The sequence below is a fragment of the Mycteria americana genome, chromosome 3 (assembly GCF_035582795.1).
Source record: "Mycteria americana isolate JAX WOST 10 ecotype Jacksonville Zoo and Gardens chromosome 3, USCA_MyAme_1.0, whole genome shotgun sequence".
Classification (NCBI taxonomy): Eukaryota; Metazoa; Chordata; class Aves; order Ciconiiformes; family Ciconiidae; genus Mycteria; species Mycteria americana.
Window position 1 is genome coordinate 84722957 of NC_134367.1, and position 10902 is coordinate 84733858.

General features: G+C 61.0%; 1 protein-coding gene and 1 long non-coding RNA gene across 3 annotated transcripts; one reads left to right on the top strand and one right to left on the bottom strand.

The window, feature by feature from the left end:
* Window positions 1-559: 559 nt before the first annotated feature.
* On the bottom strand, window positions 560-2941 carry IRF2BP2 (interferon regulatory factor 2 binding protein 2). 2 transcript variants are annotated; one of them, XM_075495911.1, is made up of 3 exons: window positions 2254-2941; window positions 1779-2052; window positions 560-1495 (listed from the first exon to the last, which is right to left on the bottom strand). In XM_075495911.1, the coding sequence occupies exons 1-3, from the start codon at window positions 2803-2805 to the stop codon at window positions 780-782; spliced, it is 1542 nt and encodes a 513-aa protein (XP_075352026.1). In that variant the 5' UTR covers window positions 2806-2941; the 3' UTR covers window positions 560-779. The 2 variants fall into 2 exon arrangements, with proteins under 2 accessions (XP_075352026.1, XP_075352025.1); XM_075495910.1 differs by having other exon boundaries at window positions 1779-2941.
* Window positions 2942-4413: 1472 nt separating this feature from the next.
* LOC142406996 (uncharacterized) lies at window positions 4414-10133 on the top strand. The gene is made up of 3 exons (XR_012774769.1): window positions 4414-6136; window positions 6725-6909; window positions 7545-10133. It is a non-coding gene; the product is annotated as an uncharacterized LOC142406996 (long non-coding RNA).
* Window positions 10134-10902: the final 769 nt, after the last annotated feature.

Below are 10902 nucleotides of genomic sequence, written 5' to 3' on the forward strand. Positions count from 1 at the left end.
TAACTCAACAGCGCCGCTGGGACACCTCTCCACATCCTACTCTGGAGGCAACTTCCCTTGAGAAACACGGAGGAATGTGGGACTGGATCTGACGGATCTGCCATCGCAACCCGAGCCGCGCGTTTCTGGGAGAAAGCCCTCCTGCTCCCTAAGCTCGCCTGGCCGGCGGGATGGCGAAGGGCATCCCCGCCTTGGCTAGCCACTCTTCTCCCCAACCGCCTCAGACCAAGCCTGCATGCGACCAGCTCTACAGGACAGGGGCCAGGAATAAGGAATCACAGACAGTAAGGCAATCTTTACAATGTCAGAAAGTGTATTTGGCATTAAAAAAAAAAAAAAAAAAAGAAAAAGAAGGGAAAAAAAAGAAACAAGTGCATACAAATACAGCTAGAAGCATTTCTGGTTTGCCAAGTGCTCTCTAAAAAAAGCAGCGCAAGTCACAGCCTACATTGAACAGTAACTGTCACCAGGGAAGCACAACAAATAGTTGCTATAACAAAGGGAAAAAAGAAAAAAACAAAACAAAAAAAACCCAAAACAAACAAAAAAAGGAGAAGAATTAGAAGAAATGCCTTTATAATAAGTACATACCTTTCGTCTTCAAAAAATATAGAAACACAATGTATTCAAAAAAATCAAAATTATACAGCCATGTTTATGAAGTCTACATTTCCCTTGTCTTGGAGATATATATATATTTATATATATATATTTATAGATATATACAGAATTCGCGCAGTTCGAGTTCAAGGTGACGTCGGGCGGCGAGAGCGGGCGAGTCACGAGTCCCTCTCCTTTTTCACTTTCACGTCTCCGGCCAGGATGGTGGCGATCTCCCCCTGCATGAAGGCCCAGGGGACGTTGGAGCCGACCAGGGGGCACTTCTCCCCGCTGGGACAATACACCTCCCCGCTGGCCCCCTGCTGCTTGATGCTCTGCCGGGAGCAGGGGAAGCAGAACTTGTGGGAGGGGACGGAGGGGCACTGCACGAAGTGGGTGTCTTCCAGGCGCTCGTGGCAGAGGGTACAACACAACGGGACGCTGGCGGCGAGGGACGAGTCCGGCAGGCTGGCGGGGTGGACGGGCTCCAGCCCGCCCGCCGCGTTGGCCCCCTGGCCCGGCACCTCCCTGCCGGGGCCCAGCCTTCTTTGGTTCATGGCGGAGGGCGAGGGGGGGCTGCTGCTGTTCCTCCGCGTGGTGGAGTGGACCTGGTTGGCGTCTTTGGAGGCGTGGTTGCCCCCGGCATTGTCCGCCACCAAAATGAGGGCGGCCATAGGGGACTGGCCGTTCTGGGCCGCCTCGGGCGGCGTGGTCCGGTTGGAGTGGGGCGAGGCGGTGGGCGGCGGGGGCGACATGAAGGGGGTGGCCGTCAGCGGCAGCTTCATCCCTTCCGACGAGGTGGGCAGCCAGGGCTGCGCCTCCCCGTTGATCTTCGGGGGTCCCGCCTCGCCCTCCGGCTCGGGGGAAGGCTTCCTCTTCCGGGCGGCCCGGGCCCCTGCAGAGGCAGAGGGGGGGGGGGAGGAGGAGGAGGGTGAGAAGGCAGCGCAGTCGCAACGTACCGCCGAGCACAGGGGTCACCGCCGTGCAACCGCAGAAGCGGGTGGCCGCGGCCACCCCCGGCCACCCAGGCCGTCGGGCCGCCGCCTCGGGCGCCCGAAGCCGCCCGCGATCCTCCGCCCCGCATGCCGGGAGAGGCCCCCCTCCCCTGCCCTCTCCTCCCCTGCCGCCCCCTGCCCTGCCCTGCCCTGCCTGCCGCCCCCCGGCCCCCGCCGCCTCACCTGGCTTGGCCACGGCGCCGTTGGTCTCGTAGCCCAGCAGCCTGCCGCCCGCCATGCCCGGCTCCTTCTTGAACTTGCTGTCGAAGGGGGGCACGGCGTGGCCGCCGTGCTGGTGCAGGGCCAGCAACGTGTCCCGCACCGTCTTGGGCTTGGCCAGCCACTCCTGCTCGCCGCCTACCCGGCCCTTGCCCTCGGCGGCCAGCTCCGCCGCCGCCGGCAGGCTCTCGGCCGAGCCCCGCTTCTCCTTGGCGCCGCCGTCGTGCTCCCCCGCCGCGCCGCCGCCGCCGCCGCCCGAGGAGGAGGAGGAGGAGGAGGAGGAGGAGACGGAGCCGGGGCGCTTGTGCCCCAGCTCGCCGGGCTGCCCCGCCGCCTGCGCCGCCGCCGCCGGCTGCTGGGGGACGGGCACGGCCATCGGGGCGGGCGCGGCGGAGATGGCGGCCAGCGAGGCGGCGGCGGCGGCGGCGCGGCTGCCCAGGCCGCCGATGGCGGCGGGGAGCCCGGCGCCGTTCACCAGCGGCACCAGGGTGGGGGGCACGGCGTGCGTCCGCCGCGGGTTGGGGCTCTGCCGGTTGAGCTCGGGCGGCTCCTCGGGCTTGGGGAAGCCGTTGGGCACCAGGATGCCGTTGACCTGCCGGCCGCCGCCGTACTCGGTGCCCAGGCGGGGCGGCGGCCGCTCGGCCGCCAGCGAGTAGCGCTCCAGGGGCTGCGGCGGGGGCCGCGCCGCCGCCTCCGCCGCCGCGGGGTGGCCGAGCTGCTGCTGCTGCGCCAGGAGCTCCTTGGCGGAGAGCGGCGGCTGCTTGGCGTGGGGCGGCGGCGGGGCCCGGCCCTCGGGGAAGCAGCCGTGCGCCCGCTTCAGCTGCCGCGCCGTGTCGATGACGAACTCCACGCGGTCGGCGCCCTCGTAGTTGACGCAGCCCCGGCAGACGGGCTCGGTGAAGTCCCAGATCATGGCCCAGGGCATGCGGGGCAGGTCGCACAGGTAGCACGACTGCCTGCGGGAAGCAGCCGCCACCGCCGCCGACGACATGTCCCGGCCCCGGGGCAGCGGCGAGCGCCCCCCGCTCCGGCTCCGGCCGCCGCCTCCTCCGCCCCTCGTCACCGGAGTCCCGACGGGGAGGCTCGGGCGCCGCGGCCGCAGCGGGACCGTCCGCCGGGCCCCCTCCCCCTCGCCTTCCTCTTCCGTGCGCTGGAGCGGGGCGCGGCGGGCGCCCCGGCAGGCAGAGCCGCTGCGGGGGACGCCGCTCCCCTCGCCGTCTCCGCCGGCGGCGCTCACAGGGCGGCGGGGACGCGCATCTCCGCGGCGCGGCTGGCGCAGGGCTGCGGCCGCTGCCGCCCGCACGGCTCCCCCGCTCGCTGGCTACTACGGGGCGGCGCGGGGCGGCGGGGGCCGGCGCGGCGCGGCGGGGCGGGCGGGGCGGGGACTGCCGCGGGGGCCGGGGCCGGGGCTGGCGGCGGCGCCGTGCCGGGCTCCAGCCGCCACCGCCGCCTCTGCGCGCCGCCGCCTCGATTCTTCGACAGTGCCGGCCGCGCCTGCGCGATGGGCGCCCCCGCCCCGCCGCCGCCGCCGCCGCCGCGATCCGGGCCCCGGCCCCTGCCCGCGCCCCCGCCACCGGCACCGGCACCGGGGGTTCCTCCTGCCGCCGGGGGCCGCCGCGCCCCCGCCCCGTCTCGCCCCCGGGGAGGGCCGTGGGAGCGGAGAGGGACAAGGCGAGGGGCGGGGGCGCGCTGCAGCCCCCGCCTTCCTTTCTGTTATTATTTTTATTATTATTGTGGGGCTTGTTCCTGTTTCCTGCGCCGCCGAGGGGCTTTGCCGAAACCGGCCACCCGTGGACGCAGAGAGGCGCGGGCCGCCTCCCGCACTGCGGGGCTCCGTGTCCCCCGCCCCGCTCGGCCCCTGACCTTGGGCACGGCGCGGCGCCCCGGGCGCGCCCCGCGGCTGCGGGCTCCCCCCGCGGGGCCGCTCAGCGCCAGCTCCGGGCAGGGGCCGGCGCCTTCCCGCGCCGCTGCCCGGCTTTGTTCTCCCCGCCGGGGCGGGAGGCACCATTATAAATAAATAAAACGATTACCCATCTTTCTTTCTTTTTTTTTTTTTTTTTTAAACTGTTGTCATTGTGCACAGGAAATAGGACGTTCTAGATTTCCTGTCATTTTCAACCACAAACCAGCGGTTCTCTAATGCAGATGAGCAGAATTCACACAGCCGAAGCACGCGCCGTCTCCTCCCCGAAAAAGAAAAACCTGCGGACATGTTTCCCCGTCCCCCTTCCACGCGGCGAATCGCCCATCCGCCGCCTGCATCCACACCAAAACACAGGGCGGGGGCAAGGGAGGGAGGAAAGGAGGGTGTTCGCTCTTCCCGTTTGCCACGGGAGGCGAAGCAACCCCTCGCCGGGGCATCCCGGCACGTACGGCCGGCTGCACGCGTCTGCCTGGGCAGGGTAAACACGGCGGAGGCTGCTCCCCCCGACGCCCGTGCTCGGGCCGCCCTTCCCACGCCGTTATGTAGGTTACGCGGGAGGGAGGGAAGGAGGGAGGGCGGGAGGCGGGGGCCGGCCGGGGCCGGGGAAGCTCTGACGTCCGCCGCCGCCCGGAGGTGCCTCCCCGCGGCTGGCAGCCGCCCGACGGCGGGGCCGGGGCGCTGCGGGCCGGGGCGCTGCCGCCGGGCCGGCCCCGCGCGAAAAGCGCCGCCTCCCCGCGGCGGCTCCGCGGCCCGGCGCGGGGGTTCGGCTAGGAGCGGGGGCACCAGCCGCCCGCCGCCCCCCGCGCTCCCTCCAGCGCCGCCCGCCGGGGCCGGGACCGGCCGCCGCGGCCGCCGGTGCCCCCCGGGGCGGGGGGGCCCTTGCCTCGCCCTGCCCCGCCCGCCGCCTCGTCCTGGCGCTGGCCCCGAGCGCCGGCCCCCGTGCCAGGCTGGGTGACTTTGCAACTGCACGCCCGGCTGGGCGTCCCGGAGGCGCCGGGCTGCTAAGCAGCAAGGCGAAAAGCCGCCCCGGCCCCCGAGCCAGCCCCGCACGTCGGGGCGGCGGCCAGGGCTGCTGCCGCGGGAGCTCGGCGTCCGGGGCCTGCGGCCGAGCCCTTCACGGCTCGTAGCCGCTCCGAAGCAGCCGGCCGGGGCCGGGGCCGGGGCCGGGGCCGGGGCCGGGGCCGGGGCCGGGGCCGGGGGGCAGGAGGAAGGGGAAGGGGAGAGCACCGGCCGCGGCGCGGCCCAGACGTGCTCCCGGAGAGCCAAGGGTTAACGCCGGCTCGCTTTTCCCCAGCAGCCCTCCTTTCGCATTGCATCAAAGTCCTTTAAAGCTGTTTCTCTTCCCCCTTCCCCTCCCCGGCTGGAAAGACGCTTTATCCATGCATGCTAAGTAAACAGATCTTTGTTTTCGTCTTCCACCCACTGCCCTCTTTCTCCAGCCCGAAGCTGGAGCCTCGCCAAGCCGGCTGTAACGATCGCTGCCTCCACACACACACTCACACACATACAGGGGGAAGAAGCCGGGTTTCTCGGGTGAGGCAATGCGCCTGCAATTGGCAGGGACAAGGCAGGAATTGTAATTGCACTTCATCATGTGATGGCTTATGAAAGAGGAAGTTTGGATGTTTTAGTCACGTACTTCTTTACCCTCTTGCTTTAGCCTCCAGGTTCTCTGAAGGAAAAAATTACATATATTTATATATACTGGTGGAAAGCCAAGAAACAGTGTGTTTGCACATTGCAGATCATGAGCAGAGCTGGAGTGCTAGCTGAGTGAGGCTGCAGGGGAAGAAGAAAGCAAAGCTTTCAGCTGTGGCAGGCTTTTAACTGCAGGACAGAAAATGTGATCTGTATTTATTTTCCTTTATTTCTAATGAAAACTGGCTGCTTGGAAAAGTCAAGATGAGCGGTATTCTGTTTTTGCCGCATTTGCTGCCTTTGAATTCATTCTGGTGAAAAGGCGAAAAAATCCACGTTACCGAGCTCAGTGTCAAAAAGCTGATAAAAAAATAGTGGCAGTGCTACATAGGAAATGTGGTTTATGTATCAAATCACGAAAAAAGTCCTCAAAGCTGCTGACTGTTACAGCAGTAACTGCACAGGAATCGAACAGATAATGCATTTGTTTCTTGTTCCTTTTTTTTTCTTGGAAACAGAAAGCATCCTTTTGTGCCGATCTCTGCGCGGCGCCCCTTGCTATGACACGCCAACGCTATAGATAGGAGCAGCGAGTGCTGGAGGACACCTGATGGGGCATGGTGGCCACGCAGGGCCAGGGCAGTGCGCGGCCAGGGAGCACTGTGGTGGCATGGATGGGGGCCCAGCATGGTGCGGGAGGCCTTCGCCTTGTCCCGGTTGTGCCCAGTGTCATGGCTGAGGGAAGGAAGGGAGAGGAGAGGTCAGAGCGGGGCAGCTCTTTAAGATGAACTCTGTCTGCCACCCCCCATCAACGCCATGGCGAGCCCCTTCCCACCCCATGTTTTTTGGCATTTTTCATTGGGCCACACTGAGCTCTTGCTGTGTTTCTCTGCTCTTCCCTCCCTGCAGGGTCCCGTTTCCCTTCCCGCCTTTCCTCCACGCTGGTGGCAGCGATCGGACACGGCCCCTTGCCCCAGAGCTGTGCCCCCAGCCCGCGCTTCACCTGTGTACCCATCCTCCAGTGGGCCTGCCTTTCCTTCTGCGTCCAAACCAGCGCTCCCCACCTGCTCCCCTGTGCCCTCGGCATTCCCCTTTCCCTCCCGATCGAGGGCTGCCCCACATCCTTCCCCTGCTGCAGATATGCACTGCTTCCTCCATGCGTTTTATTTCCATCCTTCTGGTCCTGCAGCGTAGTAGCAAAATGGCCCAAGCCAAGATGGGAAGGGTGATTATGCTGGAGGGTGCTACCACCTCTCCTTCTTTGATCCATAATGAATTATGGAGGCTACTCTCTCAGAACTGAGAGGGGAGAGGCTGGGAATCGTCCTTGAAGTTTGGATTTGGTCAGATGCAGGCGATTTGAGGCCAAGGAGCCCACCGAAGCAGTGCCATCGTGGCTGAAAGCAAGACCTGCCAGCTCAACCTGCAGAAACCTGACAGCAGATTATGGCCTCCGCCAGTGCACAGCCAGGAGTTCGGCCATTAAATATTTGTTATAATGTTTGTAGAGCCTCTGCTGAGAGGAGAGTTCAGGTAGGAACAGAGGCGCTTTGCCTCCACTCCGAGGCGCTTCCTGATTTTATGGCATTTCTGCTGTTTTCATTCCTACTGGAGATGGCAGGTTGCTCCAGAGGATTTTCCAGAAAGCTGAATGAACCCAGGTTTCAGTGGGCTTCTTGCCTAGGTGAGGATTATGTGATTTTTGCCAAACAGTTCAAAAGCCCCTAAAGCAACTGCTGGATCTTGCTGGTAGACAGCTGCTCATGTTTGCCTGCAAGCGTGAGCTACTGGTAGCCATTTTAGAAACACTGAAACTTTTTATTCTCATTTAAAACAATCCATCATTTTGAAAGTGAATCCCCCCCCCCCCTTTATGTATGGATTTTAAGATGTACAATTCAAACAGCAGCTCAGGCGATGTCCTGCTTTCACATTGATGCTGGTCCCAAAGCCAGCCTCATGGCACACTGAAAAGAGAAGAATCTTCGAAAAAAGAAGAATCCCCATCCAACAGTGTTTTATTTAGTGCCATAGGAAAAAAAAAAAGATACTGATGCAAACGAGAGTATCATCAGGTGCAGCCTGTTGACATAAATAGGCTTTGGACAGGCTCGTGGTAAGCCACTGATCCTGCAGGTGTTTACAGCCACTTATAACTTTATTCACAGGAGCATCACTATGAATGTAAAGCCATGTGCGCTTACGTGCTCGCAGGACGAGAGCACGCTTCCCTGAGAGCCGCTCGTCAGCGGCGCGCTGACGGCTGTCCTGCCCTGCGGGCTGCAGCTGACTGCTGATGGCAGGAGCTGACGGCAGGAGCTGACGGAGGCACTGGCAGAAAAATACTCCACGGAGGCCGGAGGGAGGTCACCGCACTAGGTCCCTGCGGGGCAGGACGTGCCAGAGGATTGAGAGGGACTCGAGCAGCTACTCGGTGTCTGCCTTTTGCCATACATGGGTCCCTTTTATTTAACTCCTTGAAGACAGCTGTGCTGAACACCGCTGTTTGGTGTTAAGTTCTGAAGAGCTGTGAGGCACCACCTAAGCAGAGCCTGCCTAGAAAAGGAAGCACCGGCAGGACACTGGTGTGCCGTTAGTTCACGGCTATCTCCCGAAATACGGAGATGCTATGTATGCTGCTATTCTGCCATGATTTTTGCTCTAGACAGTTTGGGCACGTATCTGTGCGCTACTTACCAGGGAGTCGCACGGCGAGCAAGAGCATCCAGCTACAGCTTCTGCTCCATTGGTGGGCTCTGCCCTGGGCGGTTTGGAGCAAAAATTGCGCACGTTCTTTAAAAAAGGAAACAATTCTGTTTTTAACTGAGCAGTTGACTTTACGCCCTCTTTTCAAGTAGCAGTAGAAAAAAAGCAGCGAGGAAAAGATCATGGAAATACTTGAGAAATTCAGAGGTTACTACCCTCCGAAGAGAAATAAAAACTTCAGAGAGATACTTCCAGAAGCCAGAAGAAAGGGCAGTTGATGTGGAGAAGCTTCCGCCCCTTATCCCCAGGCTGGGTAAATAGGCATGTCGGGTTATCCCATTTACACCCCGCCTTGGCGCTCTGCATTGCGAGCCACAGTCGACAACTGTCTGCTGCCACGGGGAGGGGGGCAGGAATGCGGTGGCTGGGGGCTTCCCGGGGCGCAGGCAGAGCGGCTGGCTGGCCGGGTGACCCCTTCCCAAAATAAACAGGAAGCCCGGGAAGCCGTGACCCCTCCGCGACACCGCGCCGGCTCTGCTCCCTGCCTTCTGCGCAGGAATCGACAGGCTTCCAAGTACCCTCCGAAAACTGGACAGGGGCGAGGACTTCACAGGAAACGTTACAAAATAAGAGCAGAAACAGATCATCTGTTGAAAAAATTACGGAGGGCTTTAAAACTCCTTCTATTTAAGCTCCTGGATAGTTGTATTCCTTGTCTGCGCTTCATTCCCCTGGGACCAGGTCGATGCAGCCTGCAAAGCACTGACTAGCTGCAAAGAGGGGCAGAGCTTCCCTGTCTGCATGCGTTGAGGAGCTGGTGTGCCTGAGCAAAGCAAGAATGGGAGCCCCAGGGAGGGTGCGCCGAGGGGTTTCTCGGTTGGGCTGGGGAGTTTGGGCTGGGAAACGCTTTCTCCCTGTTCGGGGGAGTTGGCGGCGAGGTCCTCACACGAAATAAAAGTCAAAACTGAGGCCCAGACCTTCTCGAAGCCTGGGCCAGAGCTGTTAAAGCTGTTTCCAGCGTGGGAGTTCCTGCATGACCAAAATGTCCCCCCGAAGCAGCAAACTGGCGCTCGCTGACAGCTCCAGCTGGCAAGTCACCTCCTGGGCCCGCCAGAAGAGCTGGCCGTCCCTAAAGACCTCCCTGCCTCAGCGGCCACCGGCCCCACAGTTTGGAGCAGGACAGGACCACTGCTGGCGGGGGAGGCAGCCCAGCTGAAGGTGGTCTTTGCTGCTGCTGACCTCAAGGTTTCCTGCCAGCACCAGCAGTTTTGCAATCCCACTTTTCTGCCCGCCCAGCGGTTGCCTTGTCCTCCCCGTGGGCGCCTGGAGGGGCTGGGGGCTCTGGGGGGCAGGTGCTGATGGGTTTGGCCTCCACGCAGATCAGGTTGTTCAAAGAGACTTGAAGGGGGAGAAGAAAGGAGAGATGGATTCCCTCTCCGATTACCTAGCAATTGCTAGGGTCTTGTAGTTACCAAAGGCTGGCACTCGCCTAGCTGGGTAGCAAGACACACCGCGCCGGTGCCCTTCCTGCCCATGCTCCCCTATCCCCCCAGCTCAGCGGGGCTGCTCTTTAGGGGAAACACTACGTGTGGAGCAAGATGCAGCTGCTACAGGAGAGTCTTTTGAACAGGCCACTCTTCCTTCAGGAGGAATTTCGGGCATTGGCATGCAAAGGCTGCGAGCCAGTGCGTTAGGCTGCAGCCTCGCTTTGTTCCAGGCATGTTGAGATACGGTTGGGGTGCCCACACTTCTGCCAGTCATTGCAGCTATATTATTTCAATTTTGCAAAGTAACAAGAGTTAACAGAAGTGTGCCCCAATCTGAGAAAACACAAAATGCAAATGAAATTTGTTTCTGGCCCTCCTGGCACTGCCTCTCATTCCTCTCCCTTTCTCTCCTCCTGATGCCCAGGTAGTGCCCCTCCTCTGCGGGAGCCCCTCAGGGACCACTCTGGGCAGTCAGGGCCGGGAGGGGCAATGCTCTTCTCCGTGCTTCAGCCCCTAGCCTTACCTTTTTGCTCACTGCTGTCTAATACGCTAAGTAAAAGCAAGTAAAAGAGGGTATTTTTAATCTTCTTGTACATTGTCATATGCGTAGTATACTACTGAGTAGCAATGCTGAGGAGCAATACTTACAAGTTTAGGCATTAATGATGCATTTGTAAATTTAAACAGCAGAGCTGTATTGCATTACCTCATCCTGTCTACTTGTACTTTCGGCAACAAAATCACTCACATCCCTTTTCCAGGCACCTACATCCCTCCTGCTCACACTGAGCTCCAGAAAGAGGTGCCTGCTAGGAAGTACAGTTGAGTTCGTATTTGATAAAAAGAACACCAGCAACATTAATAACTGGTAGACCTGTGCTGGAACTGGCAATTAAACTCAGTCTCCTCCTCTGAATTTCGATCATTAAAGGAACTTGCCAAAGGCTGGGACCTACATTATCACTTAGTCTCCCGAATGGGACTGGATGAGGGACTGAGGACCAGTCATCTTCATAATGGGAGCTGCAGAGGTCCCCGCGTCATGCCTGAGGAATGGCTGCGCTGGTGAGATGGCTGGGGCGGCTGCAGAGGCTGCTTGCACAGCCGCCACTTGCTGCTGATTCAGGGGTCTTGCACGTGTGATTGGAAGGTGCCAGACAGGCATCCCTCAACAACCCTCTCCCTAGCACGTCTCACCACAGTTTCAACATGCGGTCCATCATGATCAGGAGCACCAAGCAGCTGCCTCTTTGCTCCATGGTCTGCTTGGAGAGTCCTTTAGAGGCTATGCCAACGGCAGCCGGCATGGAGGACACCGCTGTCGTTTTGTGTC

Coding starts and splice junctions, on each gene's coding strand:
- IRF2BP2 (XM_075495910.1), bottom strand. CDS start 2,805: ATGTCGTCGGCGGCGGTGGCGGCTGCTTCCCGCAGGCAGTCGTGCTAC. Junction 1,496..1,778: donor CGGCGCCGTGGCCAAGCCAG/GTGAGGCGGCGG, acceptor CTGCCTCTGCAG/GGGCCCGGGCCGCCCGGAAG.